At 42.0% G+C, this 25074-nt stretch overlaps 3 protein-coding genes across 3 annotated transcripts; 2 read left to right on the forward strand and 1 right to left on the reverse strand.

Moving 5' to 3' along the window:
- Window positions 1-216: 216 nt before the first annotated feature.
- On the forward strand, window positions 217-4563 carry lman2la (lectin, mannose-binding 2-like a). Its single transcript, XM_068706235.1, has 9 exons — window positions 217-406; window positions 704-822; window positions 1591-1708; window positions 1790-1872; window positions 1976-2008; window positions 2204-2365; window positions 2595-2709; window positions 2817-2948; window positions 3129-4563. The coding sequence occupies exons 1-9, from the start codon at window positions 217-219 to the stop codon at window positions 3269-3271; spliced, it is 1095 nt and encodes a 364-aa protein (XP_068562336.1). The 3' UTR covers window positions 3272-4563.
- Window positions 4564-6383: 1820 nt separating this feature from the next.
- Window positions 6384-12198, reverse strand: wbp1 (WW domain binding protein 1). The gene is made up of 4 exons (XM_068706236.1): window positions 12026-12198; window positions 11110-11212; window positions 10703-10870; window positions 6384-10050 (listed from the first exon to the last, which is right to left on the reverse strand). Exons 1-4 carry the CDS (start codon window positions 12086-12088, stop codon window positions 9473-9475), a joined length of 912 nt encoding a protein of 303 aa, XP_068562337.1. The 5' UTR covers window positions 12089-12198; the 3' UTR covers window positions 6384-9472.
- Window positions 12199-13132: 934 nt separating this feature from the next.
- LOC137868658 (ADP-ribosylation factor-like protein 3) lies at window positions 13133-15813 on the forward strand. Its single transcript, XM_068705538.1, has 6 exons — window positions 13133-13201; window positions 14174-14317; window positions 14448-14564; window positions 14684-14734; window positions 14946-15131; window positions 15735-15813. The coding sequence occupies exons 1-6, from the start codon at window positions 13199-13201 to the stop codon at window positions 15780-15782; spliced, it is 549 nt and encodes a 182-aa protein (XP_068561639.1). The 5' UTR covers window positions 13133-13198; the 3' UTR covers window positions 15783-15813.
- The last annotated feature ends 9261 nt before the right edge of the window (window positions 15814-25074 follow it).

Consider the following 25074-nt stretch of genomic DNA (forward strand, 5'->3'; position numbering starts at 1 on the left):
ATATTTTACCTTATTTTACCAGGTGCATACTTCCAATTTAGTAAATGAATTGATTCATTCTCACTATTGACACTATCTAAAACGACGATCGCACAGTACATCCAATTAAAAGCGTGCATTGTGATTGACACTTACACGGACCAATAGCGGCAATCCATGCAACACAGTCAACCAATGGGAAGGAAGTTGACGATTCAGGCGGAGTTCAGACCTACGATGGCCGCCGCCAGCAGTAGCGACAATTATTGGGAGCCGAGATCACCATTCAGACGGAAAACAATGTCTTTTAAATCGTACTGGACTTTCGCTTTCCTTATTTTTGCCTCGAGCCGGTGTTCTGCCGACGATGATCACGAAATGGAAGAGTTTTTGAAGCGGGAGTATTCCCTTTCCAAGCCGTACCAAGGTAACGCTATCTCACCCGTTATATACCCCATACACGGGCAGGCTGAGGGACAGATGTTTCCAGAACAAGCTACATGTATTTCTATCTTGCTGCTGTAACATTCAGCCTGTTATACTGTTAACCTTATATACAGATTTATATGTATATATACCATATTCAATACCTTACATTGTGCTTCATTAAAGCACCTTTTAGTTGTACCATTCCTCCCTCAAACAGACGCTTTGTTTAGCAACAGAGGGTCACTGCTCTCTATTGTGCGGTGTCATCTTTGTTCATGTTGGTTTGTGTGCTCAGGTGTGGGATCCTTAGGCTCTTCGCACTGGGAGCTGATGGGAGACGCCATGGTGACCACCGACCAGGTGCGGCTCACACCTGACAAGCAGAGCAGGCAGGGGGCAGTATGGAGCCGCCTTGTGAGTATACAAATACTAGTAAATGTGGTGTGCTATGACAGTGTTGTATTTCAATAAACAGGGGTTTGCTATTATACTCAGAGCTAGGAGACACCGGATGCAGATGAGAGGGAGGGTTAGAGCCCTCAAATACTAGATGAAGTAAAAAAAAAAAAAAAACAGGCTTGTACATTTGAATGCAAGTTTATTTTAGGTGTTTCTAGTATTTATTCTACCCATATCATAATAAATGCCGATAAGCATAGTGCATACCAAGCAAGTTGTCAAAGGGTTGTAAATATGAACAAGATTTGTACAGTAGCCTAGTGGCTGTCAATGATTGTTAATCGATGCTTACTGTATTCCTTACGTTATAAAGTTGGTTATGTTTAGCCAGTGAAATACAGATTAAGTGTGGGTTAGGTGTGGGATGATGTTTTAGCAACTGGTTTTTGCTTTCAGACAGTCTGACATCTCCTTTGATGATCTAACCCTGTCTGATCTTATCTCGCACTAACCACAATAAACACCCTCATCAGCTGCTGCCCATGACTGTGGTTGGGCAAACACCTCATGTCTCTAATATGCCACTCAACTCAACGGATGATTTGTGTTTCCTCTTGCCTCGACCTCAACCCAACCATTAGTCTCTGTGACACATCGCTACAAAAAAAAAAAAAAAAAAGTGAAACCAGGCTTCTATTGACGTTTTCTTTTGGTCTCATATGTTTCTTGCCAAGTTGTTGGAGCATCACTATGTGGCTTTATTTAACCCGTGTGTGTTTCCAGCCGTGCCATCTGACGGACTGGGAGATGCAGGTGCACTTTAAGATTCACGGGCAAGGAAAGAAGAACCTGAATGGTGATGGGCTGGCCATCTGGTACACTAAGGAACGTGTGCAGAAAGGTAAGCGCTATAGGACGTCTTGCGTCATCTCAACCCATTAATAAACCAAACTCAACACTCTGTCTTCTTATTATTTTACAGGTCCTGTGTTTGGAAATATGGACAACTTCACTGGCTTGGGTGTGTTTGTGGACACTTATCCCAATGAGGAGAAGCACCTGGAGGTATGATGGAGGGGCACTGCTTACACTTCAGGTGGACAGGTGCTCTTGCAAATGTGTGTAAAAGGACTGTCTTTGTTTTCCTTTGTGCAACCATTTGAGTCAGGCGCAGAAGAAAAGATATACTCCTCGCACACAGGTAACCAGCTTTTAGATGATCCCAATCCTATGTCTTAGTCCAGCCTCTGTTGGTCCTTCAGCATGCTTCTCTGACTTCAAACATACCCTTATTTTTGAAACAATACCGCCATGTTTTTGTCGTTTTAGACCATATAACAAATAAAGCATGCGACTATTTCCTCATCTCTCTCTTTTTTCCTCCTGCGACCACAAGAGGATCTTCCCCTTCGTGCTGGCCATGGTCGGGAACGGCAGCATCAGCTACGACCACGAGCGGGACGGTCGGCCCACGGAGCTGGGCGGCTGCAACGCCATGGTGCGCAACCTCAAACACGACACCTTCCTCTTCATCCGATACGTCCGCCGCAGACTCACGGTGAGAGACTCTGTCCGTCTGCAATTATCTACAGTAATAACAGTGCCGAGCACACGCAGAGACTTGCTCATCACCGCAGCGGTCCAAGCTGTTATTTGCATACGCTGGGTGCACTGAGTTTGACCTGCTAATATTTGTTTAAGCCACCTTTTTTTATATGTCTCAGTAAACCTGCTTTTGGGCGCTGAACTGAGATGAACCAGCTGTCTGAATTGCTTCTGTTCTCCAGGTGATGATAGACATCGACGGACAACATGAATGGAGGGACTGCCTTGACATACCCGGGGTGCGGCTTCCCCAAGGCTATTATTTTGGAGCTACCGCCGTCACGGGAGACCTCTCAGGTGAACCGCTTTCACTGTCCCAAAAAACTGCTCCTCAAGTACAGATAACCAGTTCGAAATCAGATGTAGTTTAATTATAATCATATTCTATGATTCTCAATGTGCAGATAACCATGATATAATTTCCCTGAAACTCTACCAACTGACGGTATTGCGGAGTCCAAAGGAAGAGGAGGAGGAGGATGATGAAGAAGAGGAGATAACTATACCCAGCGTGGATAACTTTGAGCTACTCAAATGTAAGAAAGATACTTCCTTCCCCTCTCTCCTTTTGTCTTTCTGCTGCTTGTCACCCTTTCCTTCACTGTCATCTCTCCGTCCACCTGCTTTATTTCTCATTTCCTTTCACCCTTCCTTCCTTACCTTTCACCCTTCCTTCCTTGCCTTTCGAACACCCTGACTGTCGTTCTCTCTTCCAGTGGGTGAGAGTGAAGAGGGGATGAGTGGAATAGCCATTTTCTTCACCGCGCTCTTGTCCATGCTGGGTTTCATCTTCCTCATCGTCATCGGCCTGGTGATTTACGGCCACTGGAACGAGAGCCGACGCAAGCGCTTCTACTGAGACAGGACACACACACGAAAAAGAAAAAAAGATGGAGGAGATTGTGAGGACTGCTGTGGTCCGTGGACCCAACCGCACTGAGACAAAAAGTGAGACGCTGCTGTCGGTCAGTAGAGCAGGTTGCTCTATCCTGAGGACACTATCCTGACGGGAGACGGGAGTAGATGTATCACCTGCAACAAAGAGCCATTGTCCAACTTTGCCATTGGTCGTGATGAAGCAGTAGGAGGACTTTATTTCTGTCCATAGCCCCTGTCTGACACACACCGACTCGGCCTTACCATCTCCACCTCTGCACTCGTTACCCAGCAGACGTGCAGTGTGACGACTGATGAGCAGCTACTGTTTTTTGGCACCGTTTTCTGCATTTGACAAAATCATACTAATTCTCAGTTCACTGTTGTTGATTTCATGGCTTTGAGAAATCTAAATATAGAAGTGTCCAGTGTTTTCCTACTCTACAGTACGACTTGAAGCGCTAACCAAATAGCAGCAAAAGCTAATATTGCCATCCTTACTGTTGCTCAAAGATGCATCTCTACTCTCCTTTGCTTTAGAAAAAGCAAATCTGTGCTTTGTACCTACTCATCATTTTGACTATCTATATATATATATATATTATATACTATATATATACTATATAGTATGCTGTATATTCTCACCCTGTAGTTGTAGTATGCATGACATTTGTTGAGGTTATTCTTCATGAGCCGTGCTTGGTTTACATGGAAAACTGACCAGTCTCATTGATGCATGTGGCAATGATTTGTGTGTTTCGGGAAAATATTTAATTTCAGTTCACTTCCCCCAGATGTGTGTATTTGAGAGAGAAAAAAATCAGTTTAGAGCAAACTCTTTAAAATATATTTAAAATATACGTTTAAATGCCAGGAATGAACTTTTTGCACTGAAGAGAATTTTAATGACTACTCATTTATTGGGACTATTTTCCCTTTTGAAGACACTTTTTACTTTGCACATTGAACACTAAAATGAACAAACATGCTGGTTGGGCCTCAGGCTGCCTCAGCTGTTATTGACCTGGACCAGTTATTCTTTTTTATGTTGTAGAAAATGGTTACAGGCCTCATGTCAACATCAGATGTATCTCTAGGTGGTGCTTTGTTTACAACTGTGCAATGACTGAGGACTTCCTTTTTTCCCCTGTAGCCACTTTAACAACCACCCTACGTTATTTATATTCTGTATGAAAACCGTGTGCCTCATGTATCCATCCAGTGTCTTTGTCCTGAATTATTTCTATCGCCTCATTAAAGACCAAACTAGACCGATGTGGATATTGTTCATGAAGTGGCTTATATATGTAACATTTGGCAACAACACAGTTCAGAGTAAACCGCCTTCTGAAAACCAGCCTATTGTTAAAACCTCATTTAAGCTTTCAGTGTGTTTGAGCTACAACACCTCCTCATTTTTGGAAATGTTTACAACAGCATACCAGGGCGGAGGAAAAGGCAACTGGAGGATAAACGGATGGAGTTTTGAGACAAGAAATGGCAAGCGTTGGTCAGTTGAGTGCCAAGCTCTGTTTTATTAAAAAAATAAAATACAAATGATGACCCAACGAGTACACAGCAGACTTCTTACTAAAACAAAAGGATTTGTAAGCGATGACTCAGTGTTTTACAGTTTTCTTTTACCACTTTACGCTTGTTTAAAAGGGTATTAAAACAATTAACTAGGATGTTTCTCATTTTTTCTCAAAAAAAAAAAAAAAAAAAAAAAAAAGCTCAACCATCGCATCCCGTTTGGTATTAATCTATGGTTGGAAAAAAAAAAAAAAAAAAAGTATAGTTTGAGTTGTTTGACAGAAACTGACAAATGTGTCTAATTTAAGCCGACTGTGTTCCATGTTGAGGTCTTCCATATGTATGATATATAAAAGTTTTGACATTGATGGCGCTGTAACAACCGAGGATTAAAAAGGCAACAGTCAGTGAAAATTCATCATGAATGAAAAAGAACAAAGCTGTCGCTTTAACCGAGAAAACCAACACATTGAATTAGTGCAACAAAGAGGAGGGATGGAAACTAATAAAGATATCAAACATGAATTATACAAAGGAAAACAATATATTCAACTTTTTCCTCAGGTTTAAATATCTTAATAAATGTGGTTTATCCATATGTCAGGAGTAGAAAGGGTTAGTGGTTGAGATGCAGGCAGGAAAAAGCCAAAAAGAGGGGGGGGGGGGAGAATATATATAAAAAAAAAAAACTAGAAAGGCTTCTTAACTCAAGCCCCTCAGCTGACACTGAAGCCTACGTCCTCACATCATTGCAGGTAGAATCACAAGTTGGTTTTTTTACAAGTTTTCTGAAACAAATACATGTACACACACACCAACCAAAGTAGATTACAGTACAGTGCAGTGCCACAAGTACTCAGTTATATTGCTTGTACTGGAGACCACAGACACATGACACACACACACACACAGAGAGAGAGAGAGAGAGAGAGAGAGAGAGAGAGAGAGAGAGCGAGAGCGAGAGCGAGAGCGAGAGCGAGAGCGAGAGCGAGAGCGAGAGCGAGAGAGAGAGAGAGAGAGAGAGAGAGAGAGAGAGAGCGAGAGAGAGAGAGAGAGAGAGAGAGAGAGAGAGAGAGAGAGAGAGGTCGCAGCATATAAACAGTAGGTTAATGTTGTTGCATAGCCTAGTTGAGTAAAGTACAATAGACTACAGAGATGCAGAAATAACAGCAGACAACTAAAAAGGAAAACAATTAACATGAAAGAACTGCTTTGGTTTTTATGAGACTGGTGGGTAAAAAAAAGAAGAAAAAAAAAGGTCTAGCACTGCTTGTTAAAAGATAACCCTGAGAGTGGGAAACCAAATCGTGACAGTCTGTGTAGCACGGAGATGGCGGAGGGTGAAGTCACTGTCCAAATGTAAAAACTCCTCTCACAACCACACATGCAGTTACATAAGAAAGGATCGTTAGCATCGAGGGGGGGGTCGAATCACGCACATCCGTTGACGAAACAAAAAAGGCAAAGTTAAAGTCTATTACACAAACATACATAGTCATACACAAACAGCTATTGGTAAATATATGAGCTCCACCACAACGTCAACATATCATCTAAACGCCCCCCCCCCCCCCCCAAAAAAAAAACTGACCATGTTCACATAGTGGATCTCGGCAACTTGTGGCTTTTAGTGAAGAACAGAGGAGAAGAATCACAGATGGATGTTTGATGACCGGTATAGCCCTTAATCTCTGTAAACATGTGAAAACCAGAGAGGCATAGTAGCTGTTTGGCAATGGGAAAACTATGGACCTCCAGTTCACAAAAGAACCCCTAATATTGTGTCTACATACGTGTAGAAATAAGCTAAATGCACCTTAGCAAGAAGGTTGCAAAGCAATCTCTTGGAGTTCACTTTTGTCCTCCAGACACAAAACAGGATGAATCACAACAAAACCATAGAAAACTAAACAATATTTTTTAACATCACAAACTAATTGGGACCAGATCTGTAGAAACCAAAACAGGATGCGCAAACTCAAAATCTGATCTTGACTAATTCCATCAGTGCCACAACTAACTACGCACACAGTATTTTAAAGTCAACAAAAAAAAAAAAAAAAAAAAACAGCCTCAGATACAAAAACCAATGCAAGCAAAACTCTACACAACAGGACAGTTCAAATGTTGTGGTCTTCAACGTCATTAAACCACATCCTCTTCTCCTAGAGCGAGCGCACTTCCTCGGAACAAGCTCAGATGCTACTTTCTGGGAGGAACACAAACATTACCATTAAAAGAGAAACTACATCTACTCTAATAAGGCGGCAGCACGTCTGTTTCCGCAAACAAAGGCTTTGTGTTAATGCGCAGCACCATAAACAAGACTTCTGCTCTGTAGAGGCAGCTTGAGGTGTGTTGGTCTCGTATTACCTCTGCTAATGGGTGTGCAGTCATGCTCACAGTGTAACAGCTCCTCTGAAAAGGTCGTTGTCATGTTGGTTCGGCTTCACATCTAAGCACCTGCTCGACTACGCAACACAAAAGGGCCGCTAACGGCATGTTTGATTAGGCCCATTTAATAAACATGAAACAAAATCTTCTTCCAATTCAAGCCTTTAGGCCGCCGTGTATTCATTTGTGTTTCACTCTCTGTTGACATTTTGGGTGCACTGGCCTCTCTTTTATTGTTTTCCTACACTTGAGCCACAGCAGTGTGTGGTATGCAGCTTAAATGGAGGAGTCACAACCACAGCTGCACGGGCCGCACAGGAGAAGTACTTTGTGAGCGTGTGCGAAGCAGAACGACTGACCCGAGTCTTTACACTGTGCCCATTTTCACACGCAGTATCAGCGCAAACAAATAAAAAAAGTTGTTGGACATTGTTCCGCAACTAAATTCTCAATGAAACAGTCGCCGACTTGTCGTCTCTTGCGGCAGACATTTTTATCTTGCGACAAATCACAACTTTGTTTTTTGCAACCACCAGTTTTGACTGTCATCCTTTTGAATACATGCCGTGCGACACATTGGGCAAAACGACATGCAACACAGAGAAGCAGGCAGTTAATCACAATAGATTCTGCAGCTCTGCCAACACCGACTGGATCGCAGAGCCTGCATTCACCTCGACTTGCTAATGCAAGCCTCTCCCTCTGCTGCCAATGGAAAATACCACCGCAGATCCCTCACACTGAGAAGAGACAGCACCAGCTTACTAGAGCTACCAGCACAGCAATGCACGGCTCTCACACAACACAATCAAACCACAGACCATTTCTCCCCCCCCCAACATCTGGGTGCACAGCTGTGTAGCCACTGTAGTCCGCAGATGAGCAAAGCAAAGTAGCTCAACTACTAGAAAAATACTACCGAACTCAAATATGAACACAGAAAATTCATGCCTCATGCAAAATACCAGTGCTTTTTAATAGTTAATCCACCCCAGTGCTGAGCAAGTACTACAACCAGATGCTACAGCACTATAAAGCTACACAAAACGCACAAGACTCAACCCTTCCTTACTGACTAGTACACACTCTAGCAGCCCCCCCGCAAGGAGCTTCGTTAAAAGGTGACACCTGCGGCCTTTATTGATGCAAAGCTGGTTATGAAATGAAAAAAAAAAAAAAAAAGCAAGTACATCCTGCGTTATGAACTATATTACTACTTATGTTTAGAATGAGCAAAAATGCTGCCGCTACACACTCTGACATAACACAGTAACTAAAAAAAAACCTAAAAAAAACACACAAGCCACGAGGCTTTTCTATTGATTACAAAAGTGGTGGCATGGCCCTCTTGGCTACTACGATGAATTTAATGCAGTCAGAAACCGAAGTGGGGAGATACGGTGCGCACAATCAATAAATCACTAATCCTTCCTCACCTACAGTCATGCTAATTGGTGACCACAGAGCTGTGGAGGCCACAATATGGATATCAAAAAGAAAGAAAAAAGGGCTGGGGGGGGGGGTGGACGACAAAACAGAACTCATCTCCTTCCTGTATCCCTCCTCTGCTGTTTGTGGGCATCTAGAGTCTCCCCCACTCTAGATGCGAACAGTCCCACAGACTTCACACCAGACGCTCGGTGCAGTGACCTCAGAGCTGACATCATAATGCAGCTGTGCCCTAGATTTTACAGTGCACACAGCTTTTGGGTAAAAAAGGGAAATGTGTGCTCCAGTCATTTCAGTTCTCAAGAGGCTTGTTTTTTTTGACTCCTCTGCCTTCAGAAGTCACAGTGGAGATAGGGGAGAAATGCTGTTGACCGTGTTGGTATGCTCCCAGCTCACCGTCCCACCGGAGGTAAAATGTCAGAGGGAGGGAAATGTTATGACCGAGGATAGAGACAGAAACATGACAGCAGTGCCCAGGAAGAGGGTAGGAGCAAGAGAAAATGTCCATTCTGGTTTCAGTCACAATCAATTGTTGTCGTCGCACTACCCATGATGCTCCCTAATTTAGCACCAAAAAAAAACACACACAAAAAAAAAAACATACCAAATGTGTTTGCTGGTTGCCCCACTTAAAGAAAAGCAAAAAAAAAAAGAAAGAAAGCGGTTTCCTCATCAGGAAACGTTAAGGATTACTTATCATCACGTCACGCCTGTGTGTTAGTTCGTTGATGATGATGATGATGATGATGATGTCACGCTGCGTGAAGCAGAAAGCCACGCCGGTCGGCTGGTTAAGTTACGCCGTGGATCACACCATGTGGTCTCCCGTGCTGGTGCCGGCGGTCTGGCTGGGCAACTCAGAGGCGTGCTCCTTCTGCCTGAAGGTCTGCTGCTGGCGCCCGGAGCAGCAGTCCTGACCGGTGGCCTTGCACATCCGGTGCTCCTCGTCGCTCTCCTCCTCCTCGAGCCCCGAGCCCTCGTCCACGTCCAGTTGGCAGACGCACACCTCAATCCCAGAGTCGCCGGTTACGTGGCGACGTCGAGTAACGAGCTCTTCGTCGTCGTCGTCGTCGTCGTCGTCCTCCTCCTCCTCCTCCTCCTCCACCACCACCGCAGCCACCATCAGTGAAGCCTCCACGTTCGCCTCTGCCAGACATTGTGCTTGGATCGCCACTGCTTCCTGGTCTGAGGATGAGCCCGAGGCCTGACTGTCCAACCTCAGGTCTGCCTCAGGCGGGGGCTGTGGCACCGGGGCGTCCGGCTGAACCACTTGAGGAAGGAGTGCTGGAGTAGTCTCGGGGGGGTTTTCAGAGTAAGGAGGAGGTGGTGTCGGGGGGTGACCTACAACCTCTTCATAGTCAGGAAGCTTGCAGTCGTTCCAGAACCCTGAAAGCGCACAAATACAAACAGCTTTAGCGTTTTCAAACAACACAATATCAACTTTCAGCCAATGTCCGGAGTGACCACTGACATTAAAAGGAGGCATCTCTGCCGTCTGATGCCCTTCTGACAATATGAGACTGTGATCTTTAATATACACTCAGGCAATTTGCAGAGGAGTATGACAAGACCGGGATGAGGATCAGCACCTCCAATTATAAAGTTATGACTCCCTCTCAGTAAAAGGCGACCGTTTCATTCAGGGAAATGGAGAAAACAGCTGCTCCGAGGAGAGTTCGGGGATATTGTGGATATGAGTGACAAAGTCCTAAACCCTAGAATAATACTGTGCATAAAAGCGGCGAACATTAAGCCTGTAGGATGGCCTCAATTTGTGGGATAGGCAGAGGAGTAAAGTAATCGAAGACAACTTTATTATAGAGCTGCAGCTTTGAGCGGATTCAGGGGAGACTCAGGGCAGATTTAGCAGTAATTGAATCTCCCAGCAGGACCATGAGCACATGAGGATCCCATAGGAGGTGCTGGGAAAAAGTTGCTTGCAGAAAAGATTATGTGGGCTTCTATGCTTACACCACCACAACCCAGTGTGTAACTCCTAGTCTGTATTCAACATGGCCCTCTTCAAAAGACTACTCACTTAGATTGAGTGGTGGAGGGGAAATGAAGGAGCTTGAGGCTCCTTGGTAGGCCATGAGGCTGATCTCACGTTGACGTTGCTCCTGCTGAAGACGCATCTTAACCCTCCGGTGTCGGTAAGCACAGCAGCAGCTAAGCATGATGATAAGGGTCCATACCAACCAGAACCCTATGAGGAGGGGGGGAGACAGACTCAATGTAATCATCATGCATAGGTCACTTGTGAACCGAGCCAAGCTTTCCCTGAGGCAAAGGGAGATAAATCCATGCAACTTAAATTGCAGGGTAATGTCATTTTTACACACATTTTGAGAGAGTTAAATCTCCAACATCTGAATTAAATGGACAATAGGAATGGGATACAAACAAATGAATAAAGTAAAACAATTTTTTTAAAAAGTAACTTACACCAGAGCTCATAGTAGTAGGTGCAGCATTCTGTCTCTCCACAGCAGTACCCCATCTCACAGCGGTACTGCTCATTGTTAACCCCGAAACAGAACTCCTTCCCCTTAAATACACACGAGAGGTTCACAAAGTTAAAGTCAACATTCAATCACTAAAGTCAACAAGAAACTGCTTAGCAAGCTGTTGATAGACTGACCTATTTCTAGAATCTATTTAACCGTGGTAATTTACTACGTTTGCACGTCCGTGCTAATTGTCTATATAATTCCTGTATACAGGGAAAAGATTTACATTCAGATGTTTTAATATATTACAGAGGGAATGCCAGCAGTCACTGCTAAATGTGTACACTTATCAATAACATTAAAAGAGGTTTTAAGAGTAACCTGTAGCAATGAAACAATGACGCTGACGTCAATGTTACTGCCAAACAAGGTCAACAAATCTGCAGATAAAATGCTAAATTGTGATGGTTATTCTCGTTATCAACTTACTTTGACTTAATAATAGTGGAAATAGTGGTTCTTTCGGGGACTCAAACTGGTCAAACTGGGGCTAACTGACTTGTCCCGCTGGCTAATATCAACAACTATGAATAAAACACGTCCATTTCGCCGGGGTACCAGTTAGCAGCGGCTAACGTTAATCTTGACACACTTGGTTCAAACTTGTAAAATCGAGGCAATAAAACACATTCGTGCGTCTTACAGCTACAAACTAAAAATAGTCCAGCAGGTCAACTGTCGAAATATAAATTAAAACTTTGACTCAATGACGTCATCCGCGAACCACTGCCCAGTTTCCTTTGTGGAGGAGACAAAAAAAAGGGATCAGAAGAAGGCCTTCACCCACCCTAGAAGCAGCGGCGTCGGCTGAGAGCGTCAGCCGACCCCGGGAGCGCTAGCGACGGGCTTACCTGCACCAGACAGGTCCCAGTACAAAGAAGACCTACAATGGATCCCAGTGCTTTCTGCGGCATCTTTCTGGGTTGTCGGCCGTTAACACGACGGGAATCATATAGCAGTCAGTCGAATCGTTGACTGTTGCAGGATTAAGCGTTCAGCCGCACTCGGACATGTTTTTGTTGTTCCTTGACTCGGAATCAGTAGTAGTAACATGAAACGCAGTCGCCTTTTGAACACTAGAGGGCACTGTGTATGCGTCTGTGAAAACCATGAACGTATCAGGAAAACATAGAATTTCACTTTCACACAGTTCAATTCTTCCTGTTCTTTTAATGTTGAATTGCAACCGGAAGGAGCGTTATCGGCTTGTAATTAGTCCTGTGTCGAAAGGTGAAGACATTATTGTTCAATGCAGAAGATTACTACTTCAAAACGTTAAGAACCTTGTTGCTCAAAATTATTTTCTTATTAAATAATGTCATTAGTTGTTACGTATTCACAATGTTTCTCTCGCTTGGAGCAGCACTTATCAACACTCAAAAGTTCAGTTTCCTCGAATCAACCTTCACATAGTAATGAATAAATTATTATTCTGTCTGTAATATTGTAACACAACAATTACTCTGTATGATAGTTATAATAGTTACTGTGGATTTTTTACTTATTTGATATTCTGTACAGTTTTATTACTTATTTAGTTATTTATAATAATTGTTTTTGATCTTGTTTTTTATGTCTCTTGTTTGCACTATCCATTATGCTTTTGTAATCCTGTACATTTCCCCACTGCGGGATAAAGGATTATCTTATTTTATCTCGAATTGGCTAAATAAAACTACATAATATGCGATTAAAGTGCTTTATAAAGTAAATGGATAAATCATTTATAGGTAGATATTAAAACAATAAATCATTTCCACAGTAATAAAAAAAAGACCAAATAAAAAGTGCAAGGTAAGATTGTTATTTCTGTATTTATTAAGAAGTCATACAAATACTTAAAGGGTCTTATTTAGCATGGTGCATTTTTGGTCCTCCGTTTTTTTTTTCGTCTCGTGCTGTGAGATGCTGTCACGTTGTTTACGCTGACGTCATGGTTGTTTCACCAAGAAGCATGGTTTGAAAGATGTTAATCCACTTTAGTCTGAGCAAGCGGCCGCTAACTCCAACAACCTGAAGAAAACATGGTGAGTTATAGCGGTTCACCGCCGGGGCTGCTTTTGAATCGATTAATTAAATATCATGGACATTTTAGTTTGTATTATGATTGAATGATAGTTGTAGCTAACATTGCATGACAGTGAATGTTGTGTTAAAGTGTACTTTAGTATGTTGATTCTTTGACAACAAGCCCTGTTGAATGGAATGGGGCACTTAGCTAGCTGTATTAGTTTTGTGTCACTGTTTAGTTATTAAGGTGAAAATGTGAACAATAGGTTAATACTGATGCTGTCGATGATCATATGAGTTTTCACTGAAAATAGCAATATAAAATTCGAATAGTTTTAATCTAAACTATGTTTTATTCTCATTTTGGGATCATTCACTCTCAACAATACAGGCTTAACAGTAGTTATAGAGTGCTTTACAGGAGAAAGCAAATATAGATAACTGGAGACAGATAAGACAATACGTAAAAACAAGAAGACAAATCACAGATTATAAAGCTACAAAATCAAGAAAATGGCAAAGAAAACTAAATCTGTTTAAAATCAGTTGTTTCTACATTTACTACAGTGCACATGTTCCATGTCACAGAGTTCAGAGACAGCATTGTCATCTTAACAGAGCTCACCGCAAGGTAAATGGCTTGAGCCAAAGCTTTTCTTACCACCCTGTGTACACAACCCATTCACCAGGCACATGTCTTAATCTTGGTCAACGAGGGCTTTTGGCCTGATACATGTGTAGGTCGGCTAACAGCTAAGTCCTCACGCTCAAGATGGTTCTCGGTGTGGGGTGAGCGTTAAACCTCCTGTACACGCTGTGTTTCCTCTGCCAACCCCTGACGCCATGTTGGCATGTGAGGATCGGTGCTTTACCCGATGCAACTTAGGTCATGTAACAACAAAATAAGAAAGTGCATGCAGGTTTCCTTATGTCACCTGCCGTTTCATTGAAGTCCATCACCTCTAATATGCACTCTGATCCACCTGAAGGGCCTGTTGGCTATTCTTCGGAGGCTGAAGCAGTCTCCAGAACAGGAGGTGCGCTTACTGTTGCTTGGCTTGGACAATGCTGGCAAGACCACTCTGCTGAAACAGCTGGCAGCAGAAGATATCAGCCACATCACCCCCACACAAGTACAAATATACACACACACACATTTTCTCACATTGATACATTTCTTCCTTTTCCAGTTACCAGATTTCATAATCAGGCTTTAATTCACCTGTGTAAAATCTATCTATGATCTATGTCATAATTCAACAGGGCTTCAATATTAAGTGTGTTCAATCCTCTGGCTTCAAGTTGAATGTTTGGGACATTGGAGGTCAGCGCAAGATCCGCCCCTACTGGAGGAATTATTTTGAGAACACAGATGTACTGGTAGGCTGTCTGTGGTGTAGTTAAACTGGTTGTTACAATAGCCAGAATTAAACTAATTCAACATCTATCATATATGTTATGAACCATTTTGCTAATATCTATGACTGTGTTGTTCGCAGATCTATGTGATTGACAGCTCAGACAGGAAAAGGCTGGAAGAGACAAGCCTGGTGAGCTACACATTACCGTTTCTTTCAAGGAGTGCAATGATAAGACATTTTAGTGTGATTAATAATGAAAATATTGTCTTTGAGACTCAATTTTAACCATATTTTCTGATGGTGTTGGGTGCAATTAAAGCCGAAAAGTCAATATAATTTATTTTTTTGACTCCAATACACACATATATCACTGACAACCCTTGTGTGTCTGTTCCTCCAGGAGCTGTCTGAGTTGCTGGAGGAGGAAAACCTTGCTGCTGTGCCACTGCTAATCTTTGCTAACAAGCAGGACCTGATGACAGCCACCCCGGCGTCTGAGCTGGCAGAGAGTCTCCATCTGCACACTATCCGGGATCGTATGTGGCAGGTCCAGGCCTGCTCAGCAGTCACTGCTGAGGGAGTGCAGGTAACTACAGTACACGGAGTTTGCAAACACAGCAAGGGTTGAGACAGCATGGGCTGCAGAGTGGCTTTGGCAATCAGTTTGAGAACTCACAGGACCAAGCGAACGTGTGATTTTGTCTTTGTTTTTAGTTAGTTTGATTAAATTCAGAGGCAGCTGCAAATGTTAAGCTAATAAACATAACTGATTTCAGAAGGAAATATGATGTACAATAGAATGGCCACTCAACTGACAACAAAATGATAATATTGGTTCTGTACATGTCACATTAAAACCTCCTGTGTTCATATAACTGACTAGCCAGAAGCAACTTTGCAGTCACTTTCTGTTGTTTTCAGCCTACTCTGGGAGTTGAACTGAGAACAGGGATTTCTTCCTTCTCAAATTATACATGCTATTTATAAGATTGCCTGGATTAAAGGTCCGAAGTTAAGCATGTTTCTAACAACCAAAGAGGCTTTGCTGTTGTGTCTCCACCGTATAGAAATGTCTCCGCTGAGAATGTCATCACCAGTCACAGTGGAAAAATGTAAACATATTTTTAAGCTGCGGCTCACATGAATTACACCTCACTAATTTTAACAGCATTTATCTGCTTCTTTCCAGGATGGCATGACCTGGGTTTGCAGAAATATAAGGTTTCGAAAGAAATAATTCAGGAAGCAAAAGATCCGTGAACAACTGCAGTTGCACTTTGAGTTTCACCTACGCTGTCATTTTTTTGTCCGGGACAATAATTCTTTTTTATATGAACCACTTTTGTCTTTCTGTCTTCACTTGGCAGTATAAAAACTAAGTAGAAGTTTTTTAAGACAGTGATGTAAACTTCTTAACCCTGTCAATGCATATCTTGTAATATATATACTGTAAAAAAAAAATTAAAAAAAGTTTTATTTAAACTGCTTGTTCTGCATACAGTTATTTTTGTAGTGTTGTACTTTGGTATGTAGGCATGAATAAAATTCTGTATTTTGCATGCTGGATTCATGACTGACTGGTGTCATATGACTGTGAGTCTTCGTACTTAAAGCTAGAGGGCGACCTTGCGCTTGTGCTGTCTCTCAAAAACAAATGCCTAATTATTAAATCTACTACTGGCCATGAATGTTGTGGCATCCCGTGTCATATTTGATTTGTTCATTTCATAATCACCAATTCTTTCTCCAGTCAATATAGTATACTCTACTGCCAACCACAAAGTCTAGTCTTGAGATATAAGGCCATAAACAAGGCAGTATAATTCATTTAGTGATGCTTCAACATTTTGCCAATTCACACGTTCACAGAGCTGCTTATGGCCTCACTTCGTTCTGCTTAGGTACAGAAAAAAATCAGTACCATGAACAAAATGACCATAAAGCATGGCCACTTACAAATGCACACAGGTGACGGACCTCAATACTTCTCTCTTGCATACACAATAAACCATACAGAAACACCTTGGTCATTCAATTACTCAATTGCTCACCTTGTTCACCATGATTTACCACAAGGCAATTGCATATTCTGTCTATTCTTTCAGTTTTGTCTTTTGCAGCACTTTTGCCACAAACCCCACTAATCTGAACTGGCCGAGTGCGCCGCTGTGGTCCTATAGGGCATTTACATACAAACCTTTTCCAGGACTAATAGCTCTCCAATACAATTTGCATTTATATAGCCCCCTTCATACCAACATGATTTGGCGCCTTTACCCATGATAAAAATAAACCTCCTCCTTTGGCCTTGAGTTACTGCCCTGCTGCTGCTGGTGAGTGTGTTCGTGTGTGTCCCTCTATGTATGTAAGGTTGGTTGATTTTAATATGTCAGAGTTGCTTGATCCTCCGATGGAGGCGGAAACAAGTGCGGAATGCCTCATGATGATTCAATATGGGTTTGGTCTTATGTAGTTGTGTGTTATCGACAATACAGTACACTTGAATATTGTTGATACAGCGGTGTCGAACACTTGACCAGGCTCAAGAGTCACAAGGTAAATATTAAGCCACAACAGATTTTCGTACCGACCGTTATTCAGTTGAAGCTACTTTCAATTTGCTCGTGCAAATGCGTCCAACACTTTTTCAAGGCTCTATGGAGCATACAGCAAAAGAGAGAAAAAAAGTAATGAATAAGGAAATGAAACCCTACCATGTGAGACTGAGGATAAAATGCTCCGTCTCTTCCCTTGGAGTGCTTAATCATTAACATCTAATCCGTGTGATTATCGCTCAGCCTGTAAGAAATATACCCAATTACACATAGAAGTACTCTGATAAATCTTTCCAATTTTATCTACCAATAGTGTGTGCATCACATGGCAAACGGTGTGAAGTGCCTTTAAATCCCAAATGAATAAAATTGGATTTAGCAAATAGAAGAGTGGATTGGAGCAACCAGTCCTCGTTACCTCTGGCTCTATCATCAGCGAGGTGAGGGGCAGTCAGGCCTGCAAAGGGCCATAAATCATGGGACTTTCCCAGCTACTCAGGCCCGCACACCAGCCTCCCACACAGGGGAAACGAAGGGCAGAGAGTCTGATTGACTCTCAGGGCCAGAGAGAGAGAAAAGGGGGGAGGGGGGGGGGCAAGGTCCTGTGACTTAATTAAAGTGTTGTGTATCTCACACACTGTAACTACAGCTCAGTCACTTTGGTGCTACAGCAGCAAGGTGAGATATATCAGTGTTGAGATTCAGTTTTCCGACCTCAACCACATCTGAAGAAAAATGCATACGTGCTTTTTAGTTGTGTGCAGCCAATGTCATAAAGAACTACATATTTTCAGACCCGTAGTTGAGCCAAAGGTAGACATGTACATGCACTTTGTGTGGCCTCTCATATAGGTGACCACGCTGACCAGTGATTACATGATTCTGTGATACAATATATTACAAGGCAGACATCTACAATACACTAATACATCTGTACTACTGAGGAGGAAAACACACCCTAAACATGAAGTGCTTCTAAAACAGGAATACAGTTAGCATTAGCTGAGTTCTCAGCTAATTTAACAGAGGCATGCATATATGCATGTGTGTTTGTACCATGGTTAAAATGGCTTCTTCTTCCTCTTTCGGCTGTTCCCGTTAGAAGTCGATAGAACGGATCACCATGATTAAAATGTAAATACAGTCCCAAAAAAAAAACATTTCCAGAAAATCTGTAATAAAAGGGAAATATCTGATTCTGGCATCTCTCTTATGAGAATTTGTTGCTTTTCTCTCTCTCATTTCATTGAAAATATTTTGGTTGTGAGGGACATGATTTTTGACATTTAATAAAACATACAATTCATCCATTAATCAAAAAGATAATTGGCAGATCAATCAATAATAAAAACAATGAGTTCCTTCCCTAATCACGCATGATACTTGATGCCAGTGTATTGATAATGTATCTTAATATTGTTAATTGTGTATCAATATTATCTTGCAAGAGACCATACATTACTGAATATTTATTCCACCCCTATTCAACCCAATAAAAGAGGGAACGCATTATCAAAACTGTAATGTTAAGGAGCATAAATAGTGGAATTGCTGCTGCTGAATCACTCAGATGCATCTTTACCGTAACAGCAACAGCCCTCTGCCTGGACTTGTAATGTTAAAGTGTTCTTCTGCTCCCCCCTCAAATTAAACTCCCATGTACCTTGTAAGCTGCGACAACCAAAATGAATCTGGCTCATCCCTCCAGTAACAATTACAGTGTTGGGGATAGTTTGTTCGGCCAGCACAGCGTCCCTCCTGCCTCATTCCCAGGCCAATCCTTTATGATTAAGCAGATAAGTGCTGGTACTGGATGATAAAACAAACGACAAATGTCCACATTCCTCTCATAGCTCCTTTGATGTGTGTGTGCCTCTCCGGGGCTCTTACCTCTCCTAGCCCCCTTTGCTATAATCCAACTGCAGAGTCATAAACAGCGAGGGATGGGGACTATAAAAATGATCGGGAGGCTCTATCAGCTGGGGGACGGAAGTTCACACCTCGGAGCGGGTCAGTCTCAGAGTGCGAGGGGGTCGGCCTGGTAGGGGGTCCGCAGCTCTGTTTGATGAGACAGGAAGCAGAAAGGGAGAGACGTCAGGGTGAAGCAAGAGGTTGTGTGGTAATACAGTGGTATGCTACCATAAATTTTGACTGACTTCACATTTAGCTAATTCAGCAGGTAGAGCACTGGGGTCAGGATCTGGGATACATCCAGTTTCAGATTGGGCTTCTGGACTTTGGGGTTTTATTACAATGATCAAAATCTGGGAGTCCATAAATTATGCTTCCCTTTGTAGTATTCATTTGTTTGTTTTTTATTTTTAAAACAGTAAACAGTGTGATATTCATGATGCTAAGAGAACATAGTTTGCATGATGAAGAGCTCCAATAGCTTTTATAGAAAAATTATTTTTACTCACTAATCAAGTCCTTGTCACTCCTTTTGTGTTAAAGTACTTTCATTACAAATCACTGCAATTGGAAACCAATCATGTCCGATAGATAATAACATGGGTTAACTGTAAGGAACATGAATCAATAACTGACTGACTGGTGTCTCACTCTTCACTATAGCACGAGGTCAGAGGTCATACTCTTGACCCCTCACCGACCCTTGACTCCAACTGCACTGGGAGGAAATAACACTTTCCATCGTCCGAAACGTTCACAGATTGACTGATTGCTCTTATCATTTGACGGATCTGGTCCAATTCTCTTTTCTCTGTTTCTCCCCCACACTCCTTGTCCCTCCCCGGCACTCATAATAACACTTTTTATCACCTCTCGCTGAAACAGAGACCCAGCGCCATCCGTCATTACAGCACACACTGACAGCTCCTCACACATGCATGGATTTTTACATTTGACTCAATCCAGGGGCTTACTTTACTGTAACCGATTCAATATTCCTCAAATGAGCCGACCGATCTATATACACGCCACAGTGGATGGGATGATCTATAGCACAGCCTTAATAGATTTCCCAGGCTTCAGAGACTGGCTAGTTTAGGGGACAGGGCATAATTTGTGCAATAAAAACATAATTATTCATTTGACTTGCTTGATAATTTATGTTCTTAGGCAATACAGCTAAAATGTATGTGTGTGTGTGAATTCTGTGTGTGTGCATGTTGTGTGGGCTCAGGATTGTGCGGCACCATATTGATGAATCCATTCATAAGTTTGTGTGTTCTTAAATTCTTAACTACTACCTTGTTTCAATCTAGTGATTACTAAATTGAGTTAACCACCATTAAAACGTAAGGATTAGCAATAGTAAAGCCTTACTGAGTTGCTTAGAAATGCTGTAACTTCGTCTAATAGAAAGCTATATTACTGCCAAGAATAACAGTTACAGTGGGTTTAACAATATATTTGACAAACCAGAAAATCCTTTGTAAACGTAGGTCTGAATCTGTTTTGTTTATATATCCACACAAATATGTGTGTGAGTCGGTAGTATTCATGTAATTCAGAGTGATAGGGAAATGTTAACGTAACCAACATTTAGTCTAATGCTGCCATAACATGTTCCACTTATTCACTAGGTATTTGTAAGTTTACATCATTATTAAACAGCATTTTGAGCAAGTGAAGTCTCCCTTGTATTCATGTAGTTAGTTTAGAACTATAGGGAAAAATACTATGAAGCAAACGTCAACCTAACCAACGTTTAGGCTAATGCTTGTAAAACATTAATTCATTTGAGGGGTTTTTTAAGATTACATCCTTGTTAAACAGCTTTTTGAACAAAAGAGCTACCCTGAACGACAAGCTAGTAGTATTCATGTAGTTATTTTAAATTGATACGGAAATATCTGATTAAGCTAACGCTGACCTAGCTGTGGTATTTGGCCATTTAAGCTAACGATGCCATACCATTTTCCACTTATCCACTAGGTATTTGTAAGTTTACATCATTATTAAACAGCATTTTCATTAAGTGTCGTCCATATTACTTCTTTCACCCGTCAGTCTAAACGCGTGAAAAACTAGCAAGCTAACGTAAGTTTTGACAGTTGGTTCAGTAACACAGTATCTGGCAGTAACAACTAATCTCCATGTGAGAATAGTTTGTTTGGTGCAACCCTTTTTAAATGTAATATAAAGTAAATGGAAATATCCACTTAGTCAACACTAACATTATAACTAGGCTAATTTATGAACAGCTAGAGCAACCACCTCTCGAACTAGATGCAGTTTAACAAACTGAGAACAAATTGAGAGATATCACAGTACAAAACACAAACAGCTTAAGTGTTACCTTATCTTTAAATAAAAATAATCTGTATTGCCTGCAGCAGTATAAGTAAAACGTTGATGTTCATGATGTTGCTTAAATAAATTACAGCAGAACAGTGGTGTGTATTTGTGCACACATCTCTGCACTGTTGTGTCTGACAAACTGTGAGTGTGTTTGTGTGTGTGCCATCAGAGAGGCAGTAGAGAAAAGGGAAATACTGTTTGTTTTTATTTTGTTTATATCTCCCTGCCTTTTATGGCCTACGCTGAAGCTTTGCGAGTGCCAGAGAGGGTAAAAGAGAGGGAGAGAAAGAGAGTATTCTCAATTTCCTTCTAAAAAGAAAATTCATTTGCAGTTGCTAATGTAATGTCACCGTTGTGTTTACTGAGCGTGGATGATGTATAGGGGATGTTGCATTGAGTGAGACTGCTTAATGATGCATAGAATTAAGTCTGTGGCTTTCAGCTGAGCTCCCCTCTCTCTCTCATGCTCTCCCTTTTCCTCCCTCCCCTTCTCTCTCTCATTCTCGCTCAGACTCCCCATTCCCTTCCTCTTCTCTTCCCTCCCTTTTACCTCTCTCTTCGTTTAATCCCCACCCTCCTCCTCCTCCTCCACCACCACCTCCTCCTCACCACAACCACACCAACCGCTCTCTCTTTCCCTCTCAGATGCAGGCTGTCTTGGACTGTTGGCCACACGTTGCTCTGTGCTCTGTTGCCTAACTCCATCAATCACTACGAAGGGGAGAGAAGAGTGTGTGGAGGGAGGGTGGGGATAAAAAAAAGAAAGAATAGAAATAAGATATGGTTGGGAAAAAAATGAGCGGGATGAAAACACACATTGGGTATAGACATCGCACAGTTTTAAAAAGCTGGAGGGAAGGAAGCAAACGAGTGGGAAGAACACCTCTTCCATTTAATGATCTGCTGTGCACGATGGCAGTCCAAATAATATCCTGAATATTGTGTGAATATGCGGATGCAATTGTGTTATTACTGGCTCTAACTATGATTGTAAGTGTATTGGGTCCAGGGATGATGATGATAATGATGATGATCATGATGATGTGATTTTAGTGCTTATGCTAACGGTTATTACCTGAGCGAGATGACTATCTGAGTGGGATGAGAGTTGAGTGGGAGGATTGAGTTGCAAGAGAAAGAATAAAGATGTTTTTTAGGTTACTTGGGAAATGTATTCCTTAAATTCATAGATCAGGAAGTGATGTGACTGAAATACACCTGATTATTTTTGTTCTCCTGATACCAACGTCCGTTTAGGCTACTGCTTACAATTGCCTGCTGAAACTGAAATGTTAATTATAGGAAATAGCTTTGGTTGATTCTGTGTTCACTCTTCTGTTTAAAAAGCATTAGAAACCAAACGGTTTGTTTTAACGGACATCTCTGAGAGTTAAAGCAGGATTGGAAGTATTTTAGTACAGTCCATATATGGATATTTAGATAACAGGGCCAATAGTGGTCCAACAATTCACCTGCAGTATTAAACGTGAAGCACTGAGTGTATTTTCACGTCCTTATTTTAGCCAACAGAAAATACGAATATATGGAGTACGATTTCATATTTGTAAGGATAATATTTTTGTGTACAAATACAATTCAACCAATCAAGGGTAAGTAAAGTCCCCTGAACATCTCACTCATTTTACAAACTTACTGCAAACTAAACGTATACCAATATGAAGCTCTTCCTCCATATGAAGAATAGTTCATTATATTGTTATAATTATATATATATATTTAATCACTATTTAAACATTTACAAATTAAAAAATATAAATAAAGTATACATTTATTCTGTCATATTTAAAGTTTGAATTATGAAGGAATTTAAAAAAAGTATTTAATACAATTTGTTTAATGAATATAGGCTCACCTGTTTGTGGACAGTCGCGTCCGTATACTTTAATGTACTTCGGCTTTTTCATGGTCTTCGCTGGGCTCATTAGTTCCTCTTTTGGGATATTAGTGCTACATCATATGTTGATATTTTGGACAAAAGTTGGCCTCCAACTCTGTGCAACACTTTTGGGGAAGTCCATTTTCTGTTTTAACAAATCCAGGTCCACCAGAAATATTTTTTCCAGTTTGGTGTGGATGAACTTGACTGGCCCTGAACCTTATCCATCACCTCTGTGAATGGCTCAATGTGAGAATCTTCTCAGTAGAGAAAAAAGAAGTAGCAGCATATTAATGCCTGTGGTTTTTGAGTGAGATGTCCAACAAACCCAAATAGGTAGAGGCCTAACATTCAGGTGTCAAAATTTTGATTTGGTCAATTGAGACTGCATGGGATCGGACTTGTCCGCCCAGAGTTGGCCTGTTACAAAACATACCAAACCCTTTCAGCTGTCTTGACAGTGTTTTGTTTGCGTGTTGATTTTACAGTTTCTCTCTCACATCCTACTCCTTCATCTCTCTCGCTCTCTCTCTCCCTCTCTCTCACTCACTCCATTGCTCCGTTGTGATCTAGCTGTCCACCCCATTCATCATCCCGCCACTCTCCCTCGCACAGAATTATTATTTCTTTGATGTGTTACTAGTTGAAAACAAATCCATTTTTCTGGCCATCAATTTATCATTTGGAATGGGGAGTCACACTTGAGTTGTAGGGGCAACCCCATTTTCCCAATTCTAACTTGCACTGTGTGTGTGTGAGTGTGTGTGTGTGTGTGTGTGTGTGTGTGTGTGTTTGTGTGTGTGTGTGTGCGCGTGCGCGTGCGGTTTTACGTGCCTGTGTATGTGCACATGCGTGAGTGTTTATTCTGTGCGTGTGAAATGCATGTATCATGTTTAGATGAGAGCTTTCTCATTGCAGGATGAGACAAATCAGAGGTAAATAGAAGTGATGGGAGGAAGCAGTAGTTTGGGAAAGTGAGTGAGGATGAGAGAAAGGAGTGTGTGTGTGTGTGTGTGTGTGTGTGTGTGTGTGTGTGTGTGTGTGTGTGTGTGTGTGTGGTGTGTGTGAGAGAGAGAGAGAGAGAGAGAGAGAGAGAGAGAGAGAGAGAGGGCTTCCCTCTTCCTCCAGTCACCCTCCTTCACCTAACGTCTGTGATAATTTATCACTCCTCCTAGCTTGGCTGACAAACTATTTGCAGGAAAATGAGTTTTTCCGCCACGGATTTGTCCTCTGGGAATAGAAAGGGGAGCTGCTGTGTTTTTATTCCCCCCCCCCCCCCCCCCCCCCCCCCCCCACACACACACACGTACAGATATATGGTTGTTCTCGTGCACTCGTGCGCGGGCGCGCACACACACACACACACACACACACACACACACACACACACACATACACACTAACACACCCACACACACATGGATTGAGGTCTCCAGTATTTATTGGGGGGAGGGGGAGGTGGTTAAGATAAATGAGGTAAATTAATAGAGTTACTGAGGGAAAGGATCTGCTTCCGCACCAGCAGATCTGCAACTGACACACAAGAGATGAGCACATACACCCCCTTTCCTCTCCTCCCCCTCACTCACCCCCTCGATTCCTCCCCTCCTTTACCTGCCAGGCCCTCTCTACCTCCCTCTCTCACATTGCTCTCCGGTCCTCCTGATCCCTCTTTTGCCCTCCCACAGATGACAAATGTAACACTCAGACAAACAGCGATCAGGGCCATACAGCATAATGTCAGCTTAGATCAACACTGGGACAAAAGCAAATATCACAGCATCAACACTGCATTACAAGCACTCTGCCTG

Source organism: Cebidichthys violaceus, unplaced genomic scaffold, assembly GCF_023349555.1.
Source record: "Cebidichthys violaceus isolate CVI_PGR_0920_01 unplaced genomic scaffold, fCebVio1.0.p SCAF_12, whole genome shotgun sequence".
NCBI classification, from domain to species: Eukaryota; Metazoa; Chordata; class Actinopteri; order Perciformes; family Stichaeidae; genus Cebidichthys; species Cebidichthys violaceus.